Source organism: Melanotaenia boesemani, chromosome 5 (assembly GCF_017639745.1).
Source record: "Melanotaenia boesemani isolate fMelBoe1 chromosome 5, fMelBoe1.pri, whole genome shotgun sequence".
Taxonomy (NCBI): domain Eukaryota; kingdom Metazoa; phylum Chordata; class Actinopteri; order Atheriniformes; family Melanotaeniidae; genus Melanotaenia; species Melanotaenia boesemani.
This window is the reverse complement of record NC_055686.1, coordinates 12,056,579-12,081,262: the sequence shown is the minus strand read 5'-3', so window position 1 is coordinate 12,081,262 and position 24,684 is coordinate 12,056,579. Positions and strand designations below refer to the sequence as shown.

At 40.5% G+C, this 24,684-nt stretch overlaps 1 protein-coding gene and 1 pseudogene across 1 annotated transcript; both read left to right on the top strand.

The window, feature by feature from the left end:
• Positions 1-553: 553 nt before the first annotated feature.
• On the top strand, positions 554-11,353 carry LOC121639249 (annotated as a pseudogene).
• A 2,422-nt stretch (positions 11,354-13,775) lies between these two features.
• Positions 13,776-23,070, top strand: LOC121639236 (mucin-5AC-like). Its single transcript, XM_041984394.1, has 11 exons — positions 13,776-13,897; positions 13,977-14,161; positions 14,379-14,516; positions 16,874-17,012; positions 17,337-17,514; positions 17,814-17,955; positions 18,131-18,268; positions 21,336-21,397; positions 21,487-22,323; positions 22,517-22,593; positions 22,786-23,070. The coding sequence occupies exons 1-11, from the start codon at positions 13,784-13,786 to the stop codon at positions 22,882-22,884; spliced, it is 2,109 nt and encodes a 702-aa protein (XP_041840328.1). The 5' UTR covers positions 13,776-13,783; the 3' UTR covers positions 22,885-23,070.
• Positions 23,071-24,684: the final 1,614 nt, after the last annotated feature.

Sequence of the window (24,684 nt, the reverse complement as noted above, 5' to 3'; positions counted from 1 at the left end):
TGGTTGACTATTGGTTAGAGAGGTGGACTGGGGATGGAGGAGCCAGACTGAAATCCCTGAACTGGCTGATGGGGGGCCCTGAGAAAGGCACTTGACCCAAAACCTTTCCGTGGGTGCCAGAATCTGACCTGGCAGGCCAATGCCTTCCCAGTGAAACGTGTTTATGCTTTTACCCCATCTGAGTGTAACTGGGATCGGTTAAAAACAGAAAAGGAATTTCCCAGCTGGGATTAATAAAGTATAATATGTTACAATTAGGGCTGTCAAATGATTAAAATTTTAATCACATTAATCACAGCTTTCAAATTAATTCGCAAGTTTTTATAGGCCCAGCTATGGAGAAGAGACCTCTGAACACAGGATGTGTCAGCAAGATCCCGCTCGGAACCCTGCCATAAGCTGCATACATGGGGGTCCCAAGATGGCGCTGCCTTGAGCGGTCAGGTTTTACCGAGGTGAGGAAAAAAACTTTGGCCAACTTCACAAAAGACTGATAACTACTCTCAGAGTTGCAAAATAAATCCCCGCCACTGAAGAAGCCGTAACTGCAAACATGGAAAGTGAGTCTACAAGGGAAAAAAAGACACATAGCCTCTACCCACTCATATGCCTGTAACTCCATAAACAATGGTGCATGTGACTCTGGCCCCGTAACACCAGTTAAAGAAGGTACGTCTAAAAAGAAAGCTAAGCTGAATACTGAACCTGTTTTGTCGTTAACGGACGTACAGAACAACATCATAGGTGCACTGACCGCCAAGACAGATGAAATTAACAGCAACATGAATGAACTCCAGGAGATGGTGTACAAAAACACAATGAGCATTGAAGATCTTAAAAAAATCTTTAGGTCTCGCTGATCCGAAAAGAACCCGTGGTGGCGGCCTTTATCGGGGCCACTCTGCCACCCGGGACATATAAATATGTATGTATGTATGTATGTCCTCATACTTTTCATACATTAAATCATACATTCAACTCTCTTGTTAATCTCTCAGGTTTAAAGTAACATGAAGCAGATCCCAGTAATGGAAGAAATGTTCAGATGTTAGTAATACTGATATTGTAATAGTATAATGTGATAATGTGTAGTTTTGGCTCAGCTGTAGGGGAATATGTGGAGCACTGACTGGTCAAATGACGCAACCTCTCTTAAGATCTACACAATGAGATCCTGCATAGCTCTCTGGCAACTAAACCATTATTGTTTCACTGTTTGTGTGTCTAAAAACTATATTGAAATAGAAAAAAAACAAAACAAAACAAAAACAAAACAAACAAACAAAAGAATGTATAAAAAAAAAACAACATTGCCATACTGTTGAATTTTCTCAGAATGAACATAATGAATTTAACTGCAGCCACAGAGTTCTAATGATTATCATCTAAATGAAAACCATTAAAATAGGCATATTGTTGCATCAAAATATCAAAGTAAAGTCCAGATAAAATAAAGAATATAAAGGAAATGAGGGTCAGCCAACTCTGAAAGAAGACTACGTTTAATTTTTAACTAAACCCTTTATGTTACATATTTCTTTGTCTTATAAATACTGAACAAACTGTTAAAGGATAAAATTGAGCACAGTAACATGTTTAAAAGAGAGAATTAATACAAAAGTGTGATGCACTTGGGGTTTACTTTTAAAGGAAAATGAAAGATATGTAATTATGTTCCTAAATAACTTCTGCAGGGCAGCAGATTTCCTTCAGACAGACTTAGATGCTCTTCAAAAACCCAACATCCATCACTGTTTGGGTTGACCAACCTTAAAGAGTTTTATCTTGAGGTTACACTCAGTTACTAATAAATCCTTCCAATCAACGTCCACCCGAAGAAGCTGAACATTCTCCATGGTTACCTGACCATCAACACACTGAGCAGAAATCTTTTAACTCTTCATCTAACTAAATTATTTCCAACGATGTGGGTCTCAGCACGGAGTTGTTTTCAGTCTTTGTTCATGTTGTATTTACTATACTTTTAGAGCAAATCAAAGTATAAGAAATCTTACCAAATACAGCTATTTTAACTATGATTATATTACTTCCCTGATCACGTTATTACTCTGAGAAACCATCTTTTAGAAAGTGTTTAATTATTAGATTAACTTATTACCTTTAAATCACCTCATGACTCCAGACTGTATTTGTGAATCACCACATGTTAGTATTAACTCAATAATACTGGATTGTTGTACATCTTCATGCCTAAAATATGTTCGGCTTGAATAACCTGAGAAAACTAATGACTCTGGTTAAAGACCTTTCTGTATGTGGATGTCTGCAACCTGTAATTAGATATTCCCTGTTTGAAAGTCACAAAGCAAACAGAGTTGTTAAAGCCACTTTAATTAATTATTTTCTACTAGGTCTGGAAATGACTGCAGGTATGCTGGGAGATGTAGTGATGCAGGATACAGTAGTCATACCTGATTATACTTCTAGTTTATGGAGTCGCAATAAAGCATAGATTATAGAAAACTGGTAAAATGAAATGTAACCTTCATATTTCCCATCTTCATGTTACCACTAAAACAGAGAAAAGATGAGCTGTGAAATCGGTCAGAGACAACATTTCGGTCCCAACTGGTTCTGTTAGGTAACAGAAAGAGAAATGTTGCTCGGTCAGAACGCAGAGAGCTGCTTCTAAAAGGTTTTGAAGTAGGGTTAACATGCCCTGTGTGCCACAGCATGCCCCCAAACATAGGGCATACAATTCTAACCCTATCAAAGTTAGCTTTATTATATGCTAGGTCTTTAGCAGGGAAAACAGTTTTAATGATGGATTTTTTCACTGAGCACAACCTTGATTTTAAGTTTTTAACTGAAACTTGGTTAGACCAAAATAACAGTGTATCAGGAAATGTAACAGGATGTATGTAACAGGAAAGGAGGGGCTGGGAGGTGACAGAATTATGATTATGTTCTATGATTGATTAGCCTGATAATTAACAATTATTACAGTAATTATTGACTCCAGCTGGTAGCAATCAGTCATTCTGCAGATATTAGGAGGACTGAACAGAGATCAAGCAGAGAGGAGAAAGAGGACAAAGGACTTGAAGCTGTGTGGAGCAACAGAACCAACTTGGTGCTGTGCAGAGGTCAAGCTGAGACCAGGAACAGAGAGCTAAGGAATCCTTAGTGTTCTGCACTGTTGGAAGTAATTCCATCTTCACTTCCTCCATAGGTAGCTAGAGTGGAGCAGTGGAGCACAGGTGTGGGGAAATCCCCTGCAGACTGTGACATCACCCCAGGGACTTCGCAGTGTGAGTGGAGTAGAACCAGGAGTGTGTGGGGATATACTCCAGTGTCAGGTATCAGGACTTTTTTTTTTCAATTAATCTTTTTTAACCGCCACCTGGAATTTGGCCGCTGCAAAACGGGGAGGCCAATCTTGACAATGCCTACAATGAGTTTGCTAAATTCTTCACAGACAAAATTCCGAATATCAGACAGGCAATTGGTTCATCAACAGTAGGTTCAAGAGACATACTGTGTCCATTGAAAACCAGTTTAAACACTATGACACAGTTTAATCCCATTTACAGCAAAGATCTGGGCAACATCCTACGCCAGCTGAACTCTTCTTGGTGTTTGGACATCCTGCATGCAGGTTTTTTTCAAAAAGGTCTCAAAGACTCTAGAACCAGATCTATTACAGATTGTAAACTTGTCTTTAATTTCGGGCATCTTCCCAGAATGTTACACTTGGACTCCAGGAAGACAGGAGGATGTTTAACAGATTTATTAAGGATTCAAGGATTCAAGGATTCAAGGAACTTTATTGTCATACCAGCTCACATTTACATGTTTATGGTACGAAATTAGAACTGAGGTCCCGGTTTGAGCCATAAGAAGGAGGGCAATAAGTGAAATAAAATAAGACATGAAGAAAAATAGAAATATAGGCTAAATATAAATAGAATATAAGCTAAATACAATAGAATATAAACAGCAAAATTTTTTAAATAAAAATAACAGTAAACACTAAAGAGCCCAGTTTGCATGTGCAGCCTAGATAAATATGTGCAAGTATGTATGTGCATGAGGTAGTGATAGTCCAAAGTATAACATTTCTGATATTAATATTAATGATATTGCACTTATATGGACAGCAGGTAAACATGTAAACATGTGGACAGGAACTCCCCTAGGGGGAGTAAAGTGTTTGCAGTGCAGGTCTGTTTGTCGGAGGGGGGGGGGGGGGGGGGGGGGGGTGGATTCAGTTGGGGTGGGGATGGGGGGGGTGGGGGCAGGGCAGCAGGGTTTGGGCTGGTGTTCAGAGGTGGGGAAGTAGGGTGGGGTCTACAGGGCATGGCAAGAGTTCAGCAGTCTGACAGCTTCAGGGAAGAAGCTGTTCCTGAACCTGGTGGTCTTGCTCCTTATGCATCTCAGCCGCCTGCCTGAGGGGAGGGGTTGGAAAGGTCCATGTGCTGGATGGGTGGAGTCCTTCATGATGCGGAGGGCCCTCCCCCTGCATCGTGCTGTGTAGAGGTCTGAGGTGGTGGGAAGGCTGCTCCCCATAGTCCTCTGTGCAGCCTTTACCACCCTCTGCAGAGCCCTCCTCTCAGCGGCGGTGCAGTTGCCGTGCCACACAGTGATGCAGGTGCAGAGGACGCTCTCCACCGCGCAGCGGTAGAAGCTCCTCAGGACAGCGCTCCCTAGTCCGGCTCGCCGCAGCTTCCTAAGGAAGTAGAGGCGCTGGTGTGCTTTCCTGACCAGCTGGGAAGTGTTGGTGTTCCAGGTGAGGTCCTCGGTTATGTGCACACCCAGGTACCTGTAGCTGGAGACCACCTCCACAGCTACAGTATGGAATAGTGCAGATACACATACAATTACCAAACAGGGACGTGAGGAATCTGGAAACGGAACGGGAGTGAGTCCTTGAGGTGTGTGGATTAAGGTCCGACAATGAGACTGAACTGGTGGGGTATATAAAGGACTGGGGAACAAAGGAAGACAGGTGTGGCAGGTTGACTAGATTACGATGAGCGGATCAGGAACAGGTGTGGAGGATCAGGGGAGTGCTGGAGAATCAGGGGAGTGGCAGGACAGATCGTAACACAGAACTTCTAAAGACAGCTGTAATCAAACCTCTGCTAAAAAGGGACAACCTAGACAAGACACAAATGAGCAACTACAGGCTGATCTAAAATCTTCAATTTTTCCAGATCAAATCTTTGAAAAAAGCTAAATTACTTTTTAACACAAAACAACTGCTATGATGTCTTCCAGTCAGGTTTTAGACAGCACCACAGCACTGAGACTGCTCTGACAAAAGTCATTAATGACATACGTTTTAATACAATGAAAAAATACCGGTCCTACTGGACATCAGTACTGCATTTAATACAGTTGACCACAATATATTACTTAAACTATACTGGAGAACTGGTTGGACCTTGCTGGCACTGCACTACACTGATTCAAAACGTAAACAGAAAGTACTTTGTGTCAATAGGTAATTAAACATGTGAGCAGACAAGAATTACACGTGGAGTTCCCCAAGGTTCCATCCTGGGGCCTCTTCTGTTTAACATCTCCATGCTCCCACTGGTACACATCATACAAAAGAACAAAATTAGTTACCAAAGCTACACAGATGGCACAAAGATATATAATACAATGTTACAAGGACGCAGAGACCCTGTAGAGGCTCTTGGTAAATGCATTGAGGAGATTAATGACTGTATGTTTCTGAAATTTCTTCAGGTAAACAAAAACAAAACTGAGCGGATTGTCTTTGGAGCCAAAGAGAAACGATTAAAGATCACCACAGAGCTTCAGTCTATACACCTAAAAACCACCAACCAGGTCAGAAATCTGGGTGCATTGATGGACTCAGACCTAAACTTTGAAAAACACATTAAGGGAATTACAAAGTCAGCCCGCTATTACCTTAAGAATATATCAAGGGTAAAAGATCTGATGTCTCAGCAGGACCTGGAAAACTAATGCATGCTTTCATCTTTAGTCAGTTTGATTATTACATATTATTGTTAATATTACATATTATAAGTGTTTTTACAGGTCTGCCTAAAAAATCCATTAGACACCTGCAGCTTATTCAGAACTGTTAACTAATGTTATTTTTTTAATGAACTAATGTTAAATTGTGCTTATTTTCTGTAAAGCACTAAGAATCCCTCTTGCCATCTTCACATCACTTTCACTAAAGCAGCTGCTGATTCCAGCTGTGGGACTTAAAGCTTCATTACAGCCACTGGAACTGAGCTCATCTTTCCACAGATCCAAGCTCCAGATCAGGACCACACATACGTCAAGGATCATCAGTCATTCCATATCACCATGGAAACCACCTGAGAAGACAATCAGGGGAAAATGTGACAAGTGTATCTTCTGTAAACCTTGCCGTCATCTCTGTGATGTCTGTTTTGGCTTTGTTTGAGCCAATCATCTCACTTGTCTTCATCTTCCCTGCTAATCACCTTTCTCACAGCCCATGGCTGCCCTGATCTTTGACTGACAGGACTCTAAGGGTCATCCAAAACAGCTGGAGGTTCCCTGTTTTTCTCCACCACCACCATCTGATCAGCAACTTTTGTACAGCTGCTCACAAACAAGAAAAAAAGTTCAGCCTCCAGTAACATTGATCACAATTCACATCAATGAATGAACCGCAATGAATCTTGACTTCATTTCAATCCCCCATGTTGAGCTGCGTGGGCTGGCAGGCTACAGTGGAAAGGGAAAACTCCCTTATTAAAAAACGGCTGGTTGGGGTGGAAAGGACAGGAAAGAAGGACCAACAAGCATAACATTTTATGTTTATGTTTATTTTAGCCAGGTAGATCTGCTGAAGGAAGAGAAATGTGTTGATGGTGCCAATACTGTGCTTAATACAGGAAGTGTTGGGTTTACCTCAGCAGTAACTCTACACAACCCTGACGAGACCAAGATCAGTAAACTAAGAGAATGATATCAGACTTCTCACTTTGATTAAGTTACTTTATAAATCAGATACTAATGAAATATGAACGGTTTCCTGCTGCTGTTTATATGCAGCTACAGATAATCCAAGTTTAATGCAGCTGACAAACTTTGTGATCAGCAGGTTTCTTGCAGCGTGATCTGCACGGGTGTGTCCTTAGTGTGATGTCTGTAACTAAGGAGTGCCCCCTGGTGGTTGCAGCCCTCAGCAGCAACTAATGATGTTAGTGCTCGTGTTACCCAAACCTGCACTGTGACCGGTCCTGCTGTCATCAACATTCACAAAGGTGTTGCCTCTAGAGAAGGTGTTCCTACACTCTGGTGTCAGATTCGTGGGATTATGGCCATCAGTTTCTGGCCAACTTCCATGAACGGCGTCGTAAAGATGTGAGCTTTGTGGACAGTGTGACTCTGCAACTGGGTGGCAGTGACATTGTCCTGGGACAAGGTGGCAGAGTTCTGGTAAGCTGCCTAAATTTCAGCCCATGAGTCAGAGTAGTTTCATCTAAAATCCTCCCCACAGTCTGGTGGAGACTCTCATCTTTTCTCTCAGAGACATTAGAAACAGTTTGATGAAGTGAGAAGATGATGCTGATGTAAGTGCTTGACATGTATTTCCTCCATCTTTTCTCTCCACTGTAACTCAGATGGGCAACTCACCCCTGACCCTCAACAGCTCGGTCCAGGAGGTTCATGGTGTCAAGCTCAACAACGACCAAACTGGAGTCCTTGCCCAGGTGTCGACATCGGGACGCTCTGCTTCTCTGTTCTTTGATGGAAACACAGCACAGATCCACATAGAAGGTACAGAAGTGCCATTGTTCCAACAGTTTTTCAAGAGAAAAGTCCTCTGAGTACAGCTTCTCCAGGTAACCACTCTGACTCTTACTCTCCTGCCACTTGATGAATGAGTTCCAGAAATAAAACATGTGCTGTATGTAGCAGCCAGAACAGAGCAGCAGTCCTGACTATGTGTTTGTCTCCTGCAGCTGTGACACTGTGTACTCTGAAGCTGCTGACAGTACGATCGACTGCAATTTTATGACTGAACAGTGAGCAGGAAACATCTGCTGCTGTTATACTCTGATCTAAATGACATATAGCATCACACGAGTCATGTAACATGACATGATCACAGATGGAAGATAAACATAAAGGGACTCATCAGTTAAGCTGATCTCATGTTCTCTCTGTCCATGTGTGGAACAGCTGTAACATCCTGAAGGAGGCGCCCTTCTCCTCCTGTAACACGAGGTGGATCCAACTCCCTACATAACTGCCTGTATTGAGACTTTGTGCAAATATCCTGCAGTGGACGGTGTCAGGTGTCGCCAGAGCCTGCAGCCCGAGCAATGTCAAGCTGGAGAAAATTATTACCCAATATGTCTTTCTGCAGCTTCCCCTGAGGTCTTTTGTCCCGACAAGATCTGCAGTGATCATGAGTTTTGTGTCATGAAGCCTAACGGTTACAAAGCCTGCCTCCGTAGAGCTGTTTTCACCTCCAGTTACAAAGATTTAAACTTTCTGGGCACGACAGCTGTGACTAAAACATAACAGCACTAAGTGTTTGAAGAAAAACATGTCACCGTTTTTTTTTTTTTTTTTTTTTTTTTTTTTTTGGGTAAAAATTCTCCCTAGGAGTGAGTGTGTATGTGAATGGTTGTTTGTCCCTATGTGTTGGCCCTGCGATGGACTGGTGACCTTAATGGACCAAGCGGTACAGAGAATGAATGAATGAATTATTTTAATTTCAGGTGATCCAACACTCTGCACATAGAACTCTGCCTCAGTCAGTCTGGTGGGTTGTCTCCTGAATGAAACAAACATTGACTACTCTCTCTTACACCTCAATGATGAGACCTGTAAGGGTGAGATGGACCAGCAGAGCCACATGGTGACTTTCAGCTTCGACGCCAGCAACACCTGTGGTGTAATGCTTACAGTGGGTCCTCTCCTCAACCTCGTTGTTCTCTGCTAGCAAATACATGCCCTCTATTGTTCTACTGAGCTTCTTCAGCTCCTCTTTAGTATCTTTTGTTGCTTTATGTTGTTCATCTGTTGAGCTCCAGTCAACATCTCACATATGCAACATGTTAAAGGAACTTATTCAGATCCATCTGAATGTTTGACCCTATGGGTCAACAACAGCCAAGTCACCTACAAGAACACAACGTAGCCCAAAACATTTATTTTGATCGTCATGATCAGTTTTACATCGACTTCTTCTGCATCCATATTTAGCCAGAAATCAAGACTACTGTATATCCTTCAGGCTCAAAGACAGATGTGTTCTGGCTGGTAGGTCCACTTTAACTACAATGTGAAACTTGTCAGCTGGTTTGTGAGTCAGAGAAGCTGAAGTGTTTATGTGTGTTGTTTGCAGCTCTGTGGTCCAGCACATCACATCTGGAGAGTGGACTTACACTGTAACCATGAAGGCCTACACCGACGTCTACCTCCCACAAGCTATAGATTTCAACAGCGATGTGGTGCTTAACCAAAAGATCTGGGTGGAGCTGGACACCAGAGGGTTGGATGCAGACTTGATACAGACTCCTGCTGGGCAACTGATCAAGACTCGTCCTCCAGCACTGCAAAACACGACCTGATCAAGAATAGATGAGACACACTGAGAAGTGGCAGCTGTTCACTGGGATTCATTCATGATGTGATTTCTTATTGGAGGCTGAGAAAATTTGTTCTCGTATGTGATGAGCTGTGCAAGCGCTACTGATTAGACGGCAATAGTGGAGAGAAATGGAGATGGAACCTCCAGCTTCCTCTCCTTCGACATGTTCCAGTTCACTACTGACGTCTACCTACACTGCAAACTGAAGCTGTATGTCAGAGAGGGGAACAGCTGCATCCCGGTACGTCACACCGGGAGCTTTACTCACTATGACTGTTTAATACTGGTTATATGAGACAGAACTATTCTTGTTACTTAGTTATTAAAACCTGATAAAATGTGAAAACAGCTACATTTAAAATGTTCAGACCCATAATCTGAAATTAAGTCCTTCGGTTTATAGTTAGTTTTGATCTTCCAAAGCCACACTTTTCATCTCTGTGTTTTAACGTCTAGGATTATTCTGGTGGAGCTAAAAGAAGATGCAGATCTGTCAGAGACAAACGTGAAGCTTCAGCCTTTGTCGGGATGGCTTGGATTAATTAGGTAAGACTGTACCTTTCTGACCTTTTTGTTTAAATGGTAACATGGCGATGGGAAACATGAAGGTCACATTTGAATTTCATTTGATCAGTTTTTTATAATCTATGCTTTCTTGCGAATCGATAAACATGATGCTGCAGAGAGACAGCCCTACAGCATCCAGAGCCTAGCAGAACTCTGGATGGACCTCATCCACTCTCGGGGCTCTGCCATTGAGGAGCTTTTTAACCCCCTCAGCGACCTCAGCCCCAGAGATGGGAGAACCAACACTAGGGGTCCCCAGACTGTGCTTCCTCATCGGAAGACGTGTTGCTGGCATTGAGAAGTCTTCAAAGTATTCCCTCCACTGCGTCGCAACGTCCTGAGTCGAGGTCAGCAGCCCCATCTCCACTGTACACAGTATTAATGGAGCACTGCTTTCCCCTCCTGAGCCGCCGGATTGGTGGACCAGAATCTCCTCAAAGCCGTCCGGAAGTCATTCTCCATGGCCTCTCCAAACTCATTCCATGCCCGAGTTTTTGCTTCAGCTACCACCAAAGCTGCATTCCACTTAGCCTGCAGATACCCTTCAGCTGCCTCTGTAGTCCCACAGGCCAAAAAGGCCTTGTTACTCCCGGTCTAGGGTCTACACGTGCAACACAAAAGGATTTCCCATCCCGGCCCTTGAATCTGGATCAAACTATTTTCGGATTAACATGAATTTATTTACAATAAGTCAATCTTTAAATAAGCCTGTAAAGCAAGGGAATTGCTGGTTGTCAGCTGGTGTTCAGCGGGGGCCAATCAGTAGGTGACACATGTCTTGGGACAGCCACTTGGATCTGTAGACACTCTCAAAGACCAAACCATCTATAAGACAGAATGACTCACTCTGGTACAAAACAGTAGACATAAAAAAAATAATTAAAAAAAACATGGCTAATGCCTTAACAGGCCCAATAGGACTCCCTCTTCAGCTTGACGGCATCTCTTACTGCTGGTGTCCACCAACGAGTTTGGGGGTTGCCGCCACAACAGGCACCGACAACCTTGCGGCCACAGCTGCGGTTGGCCACCTCAACAATTTAGGCATGGAACACAGCCCACTCAGACTCAATGTCCCCGCCTCACCCAGGACATGGTTGAAGCTCTGCCGGAGATGGGAGTTGAAACTCTTTCTGACAGGGGACTCCGCCAGACTTTCCTAACAGAGCCTCACAACACGTTTGCGTCTGCCAGGCCTGACCAGCATCCTCCCCCACCAGGTGGTGATCAGTTGAAAGCTTTGCCGCTCTCTTCACCTGAGTGTCCAAGACATGCGGCCGCAAGTCCGATGATACGACTACAAAGTTGATCATCGAACTACGGCCTAGAGTGTCCTGGTGCCAAGTGCACATGTGGACACTCTTATGCCTGAACAAGGTGTTTGCAATGGACAATCCATGACGAGCACAGACATCCAACAACAAAACACCACTCGGATTTAGATCAGGGGCCATTCCTCCCAATCAGGCCCCTCCATGTCTCGCTGTCATTGCCCACGTGGGCATTGAAATCCCCCAGCAGAACGAAGGATTCCCCGAAAGGAATGCTCTCCAACACCCCCTCCATGGACTCCAAAAAGGGTGGGTACTCTGAACTGCTGTTTGGTGCATTAGCACAAACAACAGTCAGGACCTGTTCCCCCACCTGAAGGCGGAGGGAGGCTATCCTTTCGTCCACCGGGGTAAACCCCAATGTACAGGCACCAAGTCGGGGGGCAATGAGCATGCCCACACCTACTTGGCGCCTCTCACTGGGAGCAACTCCAGAATGGAAGCGGGTCCAGCCCCTCTCAAGGACAGTGGTTCCAGAGCCAAAGCTGTGTGTTGAGGTGAATCCAACTATATCTAGCCAGAAACGCTCAACCTCCAGCTCAGGCTCCTTCCCCACCAGAGAGGTGACATTCCATGTCCCTAGAGCTAGCTTCTGCAGCCGTAGATCAGACCGCCAGGGTCCTCGCCTTTGGCCGGCGCCCAGCTCACCAGCACACACTGCACCTGACCGCTATGGCCCCTCCTGCAGGTAGTGAGCCCACGGGAGGGACATCCAGCAGTGGCTCATCGAAAATCAGCTAGCTCTAAATCTTTCAAAAACATTGTCTGTGTTTTTCTATTAAGAAACTAGATTTAAAAGAAACATTTACAATTTACCTAAAAAATTAAATAATTCATACTGTAATGGATTTTAAATATCTTGGATTGGTCCTAGATCTGCAACTTAAATTCGATAAACATATAAAATCTCAAAAACAATACACAGTAATCTAAACTGTTTAAAACTAATCAGAAACTACATACCAAACCAGGCTGCCCAGCTGTACATGCATGCTATGAACAAACGTACAAGCTTGCTATACAATCGAGCACTAAACATTATTGATAAAAAGCCAATCTGCCATCATCATTGTACCATCCTTAAATATAATCTAATGAGCTTTGATAGCTTCAGTAATATTTGTTTCACAAATGTATTCATCATTTAGCACCCGAGCCACTAAGTACATCTGTTGAGAGACAAAACAGCAGCAGAGTCACTAGAAAACTGGAAAATCCCATACTGCAGGACTAGCTTTGGACAGACAGCCTTCTCTGTTAAGAGCTCTAAGCTCTGGAACTCACTACCATCTGACATTAAGACCATATCTGACTTTAAAAGGTTTACTTTCAGGCTTAAGAACTGGCTAAAGACAAACCAGGACTGTACTCATTTTTGAAAATGTAATTTTCTGTGTGGGTGTTAAATAGGTGGGAATGTTATATGCACTGACAACTGAAGACATTGTTTTATATTTTGATAGTGTTTCATAGAGAGGTCAGACGTGAACATCACATGTTGCATTTGTGATGTTTTATTGTTTTGCATTGTAATGTATTGTGTATAGTCACTGTTGTCTGTGTTTTTTGTAAAAGCCTAACTAGGGACAGGTATTGAGAATTAGCATTGGCTAAAATGCTGTAGTGTGTGACATGACTCATGAAACATACTTGTCCCTATCAAATAAATAAATTTGATTTTATTTGATTTCATGAATCTATTTTACATAATTTGTTACATCAAACCCAACTTATGGTCACAAATCATCAGTTTCAGAGGCGTGGACATTAAAGTTTATGTGCCTAGAAGGCAAAGGATCATGCTAAAAAAAAGTTAAAATGATTATATTGTACTTATTCAATTTAAAAATATAATACAAAAACAAACATTGGAAGAAACAAAGTGTGCACAGAGACACACAAAAAAACGACAACATAGTTCCCTCTGCAGAGATGCAGAATGACCACAAACACTTAACAGAGAAAAAAACAAGCAGAAGACAATGTCCCATTAACAGGTAAATAAATAAATACATTTCATTTTAAAGTGGATTAACAGGGACAGTTTATATACAGCTTTAATGAAACTTGGCTTTAAAAATCGGCTTTAACTGCACATCAAGTTTTGTCATCTTTGATAACAATCTTACATCCATTTAATATTTCCTCGTACCAGGTCATTTCCTGGTCTTTTGCGCATTTAATAATGTTTTATGCAAAAAGACTAAAGGAAAGGGGTGGGAAGAAGCTGTAACAGGAAGAATACATACTTGTGTTTGTTACTTTACAGCCTATGCACAGATAACCAGACACATTCACTATGATGCCGTCTGTGCTGCTGCTGCTGCTCATCAGCAGCACACAAGCTGCTCATTTTTATGGGACTATGATGACCTACTACCCGAAGGACGCTATTGCTGATGGATCAGTCAACGTATGAATTCTTTGTTACTAATTGTATCTGCCTTTCACGGTTTGATTAAACTTAACACCACTTCACTTTATATCTGCAGGTGACAGTTCGCTATAAGCTCAGCTTCCACTCATGTACAGATGTGGCTACATGGGTTTGCACTGGAAACTGTGGAAGTGAGTCCATCGCGTTACAAATAGTGGATCAGGCAAGCAGCGGAGACTGGTGTCAGAGGGAGGGAGTCATGACTCGGCTGGTTCCCAGCAACGCTCCATTTCAGCTTGTGTGAGTTTAACTCAACAGTACAAATTGTTTTTGAGTATTTTGTAATTGTATAGAAGAAATAAAAACAAAATAGCAATTGATCAGATTTGCTTTCATATTCTGACAATTCATCGACTTCTCCTCAGATCTCAGGGTTAAAGTACATACACTACATATTCACATGTATAAAATTCTGTCTGAGTTGCATCTAAAAAGTTCTAATTTATTTCCTCTACAGACTGGCTAGTGGCAACTGGATTAGCAACATAAATGGCATTGTAAGTTGGAAAGCTGTGACTTATGTTGAACTTAGAAACCGGTCAGACACCAGCAAAGCCAACACATCACCGCAGACCACCATCATGCCAGCTGTGAGGTAAGCCTGCTCTCTGTTTGTGTCTATTATTTTTCTATTACTTGTGCAACATGTTGGTGTCAGTAGGCTACGTTTTTAGAACTTTTTAGAGCAGCTGGATTAAACTTTTTCTGTTCGTGGTGTTTTGCCTGAATTAGTCATCTTCTGTTTACAAAGCAGGTTTGAACATAAAGCTATTGCATTTAAAGGTCTGTGACTCAAATTTAGTTGTAAAAGAGATAAAAGAGATATATCTACAGTAGATGATAAAAACGATTGCATGTTTCTTTCCAAACTTCATCATATGTGGAAATCAGACACTAGATTATTAAGCTATAGAGAAATGCTTTTGCGCTGATTTTTTTTTTAACCATTATGAAAATGAAATGTGAACAGTCTCTAATGAGACTGACTAGTGCAGGACAGCAGTTGCCAGGTAACATTCATGAAGATGTTGTTTCTAAAGTTTGGATTAGAAACCATCCAACAATTAATGAGAGAGAGCAATAACATGCACAGACATCAGAAGTTTGTCTTTGGCTCCAGAGTTACTTTATGAAATTCTCCTGTTTTTAATATTAAGTACAACAAAAACATACAGTAGTACGAAAAAGAAAGTACAACATTTTTAAAAATGCAAGACATCATCTGTGAGTGGCTTGGAGAACCACCCTTTGCTGTATAAGTTTTTAGTAGTAATTGTCAGCATGAAGTCATGTCATCAATCTCTCATATAGGGGAATATATTTTCATATTGCTTGACGGTTGACACAAGGTGATTATGCCAACAAGCTGTGTTTGGTTAAGTGTTATGCTTGTGCATTATAGGAAAACTTTATGGTCTCATTTGTCCAGAGGACATTGTTTTAGAAGTCTTCTGGTTCTGTTGCAACTTTGCTAACTTAACAAGCGCTACTATATTCTTTTAAGACCAGAAAACTTATGAACCAAGATTAAAAAAAAAGACTCATAATTAGGCTAATCATAATCATAATCACAGCATATCTAAAGTTCACAAATTTACAGCCTTCTGAAGGCAAAGTGTGATCCAGTGTTGTTGATGATTTACAGCAAAGCTCCACTATTAGCTACTAACAGCTGTAACATCAGCCCGTACCAACTCACTCTGTCCTCTTTCCACACACAGAGGACCACCCTCTTAATATTCAGCCAATCAGAGATCTTAAATAAGACATGTCATCATTCACTGCATTGACTGAGCTTCTGACATGTTTACGACACTCTGTAAATGTCACTACAACAGTAACAGAATATTTTTTTTTATCTCAGTTGAACTGATTCTGTAACCACAGTAACTATCTTAGCATGACAGTTGCATGTAATATGTCCCAGTCTGTTACAGTATAAACTATGTTGACCAATATAAACAATACAAAACTGACATTGTAGCAGTTGCTGTGGTTGGTCCTCTGGGGGTGGGTTTGTTTTCATTTTTCCCCATCATGCTTTTGGCACCCCTACTCTATTCTGCTAAGTCTATGTTACTGTGTAGTTCCCCGAAACTCTCCTTGTTTTTTTTTTTAGTATTGACAAAGCTGTTTTATTTCTGAAAAACATTGTGGCAGGTCTGTCAACATACATGTCAAGCCGTTGATTAATAGCTATTTGTTGTGATGATCATTAGTGAGTTTCACTTACATCCCCCGCAGTCTTGTCTGTTGTTACTGATTTTACCCCAAACTCAAATTTGAAATGTGAAGGCATTCAGAAACTGCACAGGTCTTTTTATTTATTAATTTTTTTTCTTTTAGTTATTATGGTTGTGGTCATTTTAGGTTTATTTTATTTATCTATTTAATGTTTGGTGGCATTGTTAATGCAAAAGTAGCTTTGTTTATTAATATTTTATCTTCTAATTTCACAGTTATTTTATGATACTGGTGCTACTGGCCTTGGGCTAGATCTGGAACTCTAAGACCACTAGGAGAACATTAAACTATGCATCATTGTGGACACTTTTGTTCATTTGGGCAAAATTTTACCCTGAGCAGAGGTGCTCTGGTGCACTGTTTGGGCCAACAGTTGTGCTCAGGGCACCCACAGGGCAAGCAGCGGCCCTGGTAGATGGAGACTCAAGACTGAAAGCACACTGAGTTTATAGCAGCAACAATTTGATTATAGAAACTGGCTAGCTTGAATTATTGGCTGGCTTCTCATGCAATTCAGGGACTAAATTTAGGCAGAGAAGGGAATGAAATTTTCCTACTGCTACACTTTGATAAACAGGTCAGTCAAGTTCCTCATTGTTTCTACTTCCTTATTGAGTTTCACCTGACTCATCTATTGAACCACAGGAATTAAATTTTCTTGGTTGGTTCCATGAAAGGGGTTTATTTATTTATTTTTCTTTCTTTTAGAGTTCCTTCAAACTGTCAAAGAGATTTGAACTTATTGGCATTTGACCCAGATGGAGATGCGGTCACATGCAGATATGGAAGTGATGCATTGTCAGAGTGTAACCCCTGCACACCACCGTCTGTCCTCAGCCTCTCACCTGTGAGTAACAACTGTTTGTCATGTCACGTCCACTATGAGATACAATATATATCTTTTTCTCTTTTGTGTAACTTTTCTATTTTTTTAAACTCAAAATGAAAAAATACAGTTTAAAATCAGTTTCAAGTCACTGTTAATGCGTTATTTGTAGTTGAATTTAAGGTTGAAATTATCTCCATTTTTGTTGTTGGTTTTGTTTTTTTTTATACTTTCCAGAGCCTCACAACATTTTTAAGAAACTGGACGGCATATAAACTTGTATTTATACACTCTAATTTGATCTGGTGTCAGTTTAACCTTACCTCTGTTTTATTTCCTATGCAGTCTTGTACGCTGTCATTCAGCCCCACTAACAGCAGCAATGAAGGTCTGTATGCTGTGCAGCTGGTGGTGGAGGACTTTCCCAGTCAGACCATCAACCTGACACAAACCAACGGTTCATTGGTGGTGAAAACTACCAACGATGCAATCAGCAAGATATCTATTCAATTTGTTTTGATAGGTACATCACATATTTTGATTGCCTTGATTTATAAATACAAAGAGCAGCAAAACGGTCAATTTCCTGTTGGTAATTTTATTATTGTTATTTTGATATTTTTTCTTATCTTTTAGGTGTGGGGTGAAAAGGAATAAAGGGGTGGGCTGGGTTTTGAGTTGTGGGTGTAAAATTGTATCACTACCATTTTGTTTGAAGGTAATTTCTTGTATTGTTGCTTTATACGTGGACCCCAGGAAGACTAATAAGACGTCTTGATACAAATAAACTATTGTCATTGTGTTACTTTTATGTTGCTCCAGTGGATCCTGCTGTACCATCCTGCACAGAGGGAGACTTTCTGCCCAAGTTGCTATCTCCAACTCCAGCCAACAGAGCTCAGCTGTTCACCCTTGTTAATCAGGCACTAGAAATAACCATCAGAGCAGAGGCTGCTAACTCCACGTGAGTAAAACACTTGATAGTTTAACTGTTAAAGTAATAAAGATTGTTATTCAAAACGACAACAAAAATTGACTAAACAGGTTAGACAAGACAATTAGACATTAGAGGGAAATTCCCTAAATATCAGATTACCTAATAAATTTTTTTTGTTTGTTTTGTTTTTTCTTTGTAAAAGGATCTCTGAACTGCTGTTCAGTGGGCCATACAACGTAATCCAGAATTCAACAGGCTCAGGGCAGTTTACCCTAAAATGGACTCCATCGGATCAAGAAGATGGAGAAAGCCATCCCATCTGTTTCATCATCCAGGCAAAGTCAGCATCATGTTCCACAAAGGTCACACTATTGGAAAGTGTGGAAATACTTTGAATTAAAAAAAGACCTGTTTCCAGGTTCCATTTCCAGGTTGATTAACAGCAAAATATCTAAATAGATGGTGACAGTCATGAAGTCTGATAGTATTTAGTGAAGATGTTATTTTATTTATGACATTAAGGAATAAAACAAGCTCCTTGTCTCTTATATACAGACAGGGAGGGCCACCCAACTTCAGCTTTAGTTCTCTCACAATGCTGAACAATGAACAATATGGTTAAAGAGACACCCCAATGTATATAAAACTATTTCTAGGTTCTAATATAACTCTCACTGACAAAGGATTTCTGACCGAGGATTTCTCCGAAAGTACATCAACAGAAAATATGAGTTAATACAGTACATTACCAGTAGCACAAAAATATTTTTTACAGTGTAGATTCTTTTTAAACTTTATACAACCAGGAAAGTCCCATTCAGATCAAAAACCTCTCTTGCAAGGAAGTCCTGGCCAAGCGGCAGCAAAAAGTATCAAATACAACCAAAGTATCAATAACAACAATTAACAATTAAATTAAAATGAACAATTTTAATTTTATTTTCATCCCTGCAGCGACTACTATTCCAAAGTAGTGATCACAGATTAGCTACATGGTTAGTAGTTTGACACTTGACATTGACGTGAGAGATGTTTTCTCACATCAGAATTGAACTTTTCCATTTTGGTCTTTCAGGAAAAAGAAAAAAAAGAAACTCATTACCTTTTAAAAGTATGCTAGGTATGCTAGTTGCTAGGCTACAGCATGTGCTTGCTAGCTTAACTGCTACTGAAAAATTCCATTTTGGGAATAGTTGTCACATGCTCTTCGGGATTGGTTGTCACATGTAACATTATGTCATAAGTAAGGAATAACGCCCTTCGAAGTGTCCATTATCAGAAATTAATAGACTTGGAGGAAGCAACCATCCTCCGCGAAGTGTATTATCCAGCTTACACCATGGTCACTCATTGGAGGGAAGGGACATGATTGCCAAAAGTTATGTTGTGTGACACAAAGTATCATTTCAGAGGGCAGGTGCACCTCTTACAGCTTGTGTGGCCAGAAGATGATGCGAAATTTTGTTTCAAAGTCCACAGATAGTTTCCTAAATTGTTGTTATTGCAAGAAATATTATCCGCCATTCACTCTGATCATTAAATGTGTATCAAGCAAGTGAGTCTATCCTAAATTGTTTCTATAAATATTATCCACCATTCACTCTGTATCAAGCAAGTAGGTAAGGTAAATGATAGAAAAATCTTGTGTTGATCATACCATCTGTGAAGTCAGACAGAAAGACAGGCGACAAACTATTGAAAATTAATGCAACATTGCCGCTGATCGTGAAATTTGATAAAGATACTGGCATGTCCATAGTGGCATTTGAAAGATGGAGATTTAACGTTTGTGGACCCTGACCACTGCTGGTTGGTCCATTCTTGTCTTTTCTGGACTGACAGAGTCCAATAAGTCTGCAGGCTGCTTTCACAGTGATGCTCCATCACAGACATGATCTGGCGTGTCTCCTTGCGAACATAAAACCTCTTAGGTTTTTCTTGTGTGGGTCGTTTGGATCTTTTATGATTTTTAGGTCAGGATTGTGCGCTAGGCTGACATATTCAGTGCCACCCTCGTCTCTCTGGATGCTGAAAGATATCATGTTAAGCTCACAGACAAGTTTACCTTCATGACAACTGTGAGGGGGGTGAATTTTTTTATAACTCATCCATTTGGATGTTACTTCATCTTAAAATTAGGCATAATTAGGGGTGTGTCTTTTTGATTGACAGGTATCCAATATCTGCATCAAGAAAGGACCGTGTAGCACAAACGCGGTTTTAAGGTGGCTAACAGCACGCCTTAGCTTTAGCCCACCTACCTCCGTTATCCGGTTAGCTCACATTAGATCCGAGTTGGCTCAGTTAGCTCTTAGCTACAGTCAGCTCGGAGTTTGATGGATGTCAATCATCCACCCCCACCTTCTCAGGCCCCCTCTCAACTTCAGCTCTTTGCCCAATTTTGGATTTTCCGGGAATTGTGACACAGGTGACGCTGCCAAGATGGCGACGGTGGGATTAGGACCACCCAATGAGCTTGAATTCAGCTCTTCAGAAACCTACGGGTCATGGAGGCTCCATCCATCTTTTATATGCAGCTAACAGACGGTGTGCGCTTCCGTGGCCATCTAATCTATTTCTGGCAGACGATCACTTTATGGCACAACACCGGCACTGGCCTGGCTTAAATAAATGACTTTGTGTTTGAGTTTGTTTTATATTTCATACAACACTGTAATTAAGTTATAAGGATATTAATGGGAGATTTTTTAAGAATGTTGTTATACAACAGTAACTAAAAAGTTTCTTTTAACAGTAGTGCATTGTTATTTGGAGTAAGTAATCAACACAGAACTGAATTACTTTTTGAATGAAGTAACTAATAACTATAACTAATTACTTTTTTCAGGAACTAGTACAACACTGGTCATAAGTGACAGCCAACCCTGATGTTCACATATACATGCATGGTGTGATACATGTAGTTCTTTCTTTTATTGGAAAAATGGGGTAGAAAATTTGTCAGTAGGTGACCTGATATGATATGTAGTGCTCAGGGCAGTCAGAGCAGTGGAGCTGCTGGATACATGAGGTTATGAGTAAATGTTTAAAAATAAAGTTTAAAATTGAAAGGTTTTATTAAAAAATAATATCTTTTCTAACTTTTCGTTATCCACACAATGAGGGATCTTTGTCACGGAAGCACAAGTTGTATTTAGCAGATTATTTATAATTTGTATTGAGGAGCAAAAGGAGCGTAGGGTCCCTCTATCCCTACCTGAATATTTAAACTCTTATTACACACTAAAATAGAGCACAAATTATCAATTTAGCTTAGATATACACATAAATAACATATTTTGAGAATTGAAGTTTATTGAAATTAAATTGTGACAAAGCTTTTAAATTTAAAGACATTTCTTATTAACTGTCAATAATGAAGCTGCTGTATTGAATTATTTCCACAGTTCATCTAGTGGCGCTCTATATCACTCTGAGCTTCGATGTGTCGTTGTGACAGTCGGAAACAGTGAGTAGAAATCTTCCTCCTTTCTCATCTTTTGCTGGATTGTTGGTATTCCTGTAGAATCTGTTCTTTCTGGTTACATCTGTCCACAGGCTCATCAGTAACTAGAACGCCTTCTGTGAGAATCGCATCATTGATTACAACAACTGAACAGCCTACAACCATGACAACTACAGCTGCACTGACTACAACAACCGAACAGCCTACAACCATGACAACTACAGCTGCACTGACTACAACAACCGAACAGCCTACAACCATGACAACTACAGCTGCACTGACTACAACAACTGAACAGCCTACAACCATGACAACTACAGCTGCACTGACTACAACAACCGAACAGCCTACAACCATCACAACTACAGCTGCACCGACTACAACAACCACACACCCTACAACCATGACAACTACAGCTTCTCAGACTACAACAACCACACAACTTACAACCACATCATATACAGCTGCACTGACTGGGCCAACCGAACAGCCTACAACCATGGTAACTACACCTGCACTGTCTACAACAACCACACAGCCTACAACCATGACAACTACAGCTGCTCTGACTACAACAACCATACAGCCCACAACCACATCTACAGCTGCACTGCCTACAACAACCACGCAGCCTACAACCACAGCAACTACACATGCATTGACTACAACTACCACACAGCCTACAACTATGGCAACTACCCCTGCACCGACTACAACAACCGCACAGCCTACAACCATGACAACTACAGCTGCACCGACTACAACAACCGCACAGCCTACAACTATGGTAACTACAGCTGCACCGACTACAACAACTACACAGCCTACAACTATGACAACTACAGCTGCACCGACTACAACAACCACACAGCCCACAACCATGACCCCATCTAATACTACACTAATTACAACACCTGCCTCTGGCCCATGTAAGTATGATAAAAGGAAATGTTTTACATAATTCAATCTGTATATGGGTGTTTGCATTTAACCAACTTAGACCAATGGTACTTGAAGATATGCTGTGTAGACCACATCATCATCAGGAGAAGAACCATGCAATAGGACTTGTAATGTGAACTTTTCTGGCTTACATTGTAAAATGGATTCACTGTCTTCCAGTTTTTGTTATTGCTGTCAACATAAGGATGTCTACTACACTGTCATTGGAAAATAACATTGATGCCATCCTTACACAGGTCAGTATCTTCCTGTTTGGATTTGGACAAAAAGTGATGCTTAGTACACTTTATGAGAGGTTTAGTCAAAAACCAACCCTCATTCTTTTTTTCTTTTTTTGTCTTATTTTCTTTGTATTTATATATTTAAATATTTACTTTAAAAATTCACTTATATACATGTAACTGCACTCTTGGTTTTTCTTTGTCCAGCTTAAAGAGGAACTGGTAAGACGAGGCCTCCCATCAAACATAAGCCTACGCCTTCTGAGGAGTAAAAAACTGGAAATAACAACCACACCTGGCGGTTGATTGATTATGGGCATGCAACTGATCCCTGCTGAGATATACACATAAACATATACGTGTCTGCGTGTGGTGTGTACACTCTCTCTCTCTCTCTCTCTCTCTCTCTCTCTCTCTCTATATATATATATATATATATATATATATGTATATACACTGCGTTCAAAAGTTTGGGGTACTACAGTTACTTCCCTATTGAATCCCATGGCAAAGTGACCCCAAACTTTTGAACGGTAGTATATATATATATATATATATATATATATATATTTATAAATTTTTGTCATACATTAAATAAAACTGCAACCTGCTGCTTTTATCTGTTTTAACTTAATCATTTTAAAGCTCAAAACAAACAAAGACTAAAATAAAGGATGTGGGTAAAAAGCAAACCAAGTTTGTCTTCCTTTAGAGTTGGTTGATACTTTCATTTCCTTTATATTTTATGTCTATTTTTAGCTGTTTCAGACTTTGCATGACATATTTAGAAAATGTAAACTGGCTACAGTCTCAGACAGAGGGAAGAAACACCTGTTCTACACCATGTTGGTACATTTAACCAATAAAAATTTAAAATCCAAGGCAATGTGATACAAAAGTCAGGCTTTAAAAAGTCAAAATAAATACATGACTGTTGTGAGTCTTCTGAGATCTTTTTCATGTGACAAAAGTTCACTTTTATCTTGACCCACATTCTCCACATAAGATGAAATATCAGGTATCCACATACAGAGGGAGAAAATGTGGAGCACCACCACTGAATTTTGGGAGATGATCTTAGGTTTAGATTGCTAGGTTTAAATTTATGTGTTGATGTTCAAACAACAGGTGTTCCCTGCAAACTTCAAAAACAGGCTTCACAAACTTACCCTCTATTCCACCAACCAAAGTGACTTACTGTAGCCCAGTGGTTTTCAAATTTATTAAGCCACGACACCCAAGATACTATACGTTGGTGTTTGCGATGACCACCCCCACGTGACTACTTTATTAATTATGTGATGTATCAAATGAGTCATCTTGCAGCCATCCTCTTGTAAGGCTGGAAAAGTATCAGAATCTTCATAAAAAAACAGATAAAGTGGGTTTTGGTTGTTTACCGCCACAATGAGGCACCTACAAGCCCAAAATCAGCTTTAATAATGTCGAATTCAGATTTTTAACATGGCACGTGTACTAACTTTGCTGTTTATGCTGGGTTAAAAAAATTAGGGTGCTAATTTCAAAGATTTATTTCTTTATTAATGGTGCATTTCGACAGCCCTGGTAAAAATCCCTAATTTATTTCATAAATGTACTCTCTCTATATATTTTACAATTATCTGGCGACCCCCTGAAATTATCTTGTGACTCCCATTGGGGTCCCAACCCCAAGTTTGAGAACCACTGCTGTAGCCTACATTTACAGCTACCCATCACAGTCTCTGCTCTATATACTGTCTAGCATTGGTCTAGGGAGCAGCTGGATTGTCTCTTTTTTCTTTCTTTTTGTTGCAAAATCTCTGAACACCGGAGATCTGGTGTCAGTTTGGTATACCTTGTTAGAACAGCGTACCATAGTCCATTTAAACCAGTAATCCCCAACCTTGGTCCTCAAGGCCAACAACTCTGCTTGTTTAAACTACTTCATCAAACCAGCATACCTATGTATTTCCATAGGTTGAATATATGGAAAAAATAAAGTTTATAAATAGGTATACTGTTCTGATAGATAGGTTACACTGATATTAAATATTTAATTTAGGAAAAGTAATTTCTAAGTTAAACATTTAATGTTTAATTTAACAGTTTGGAAGAAGGCACTGG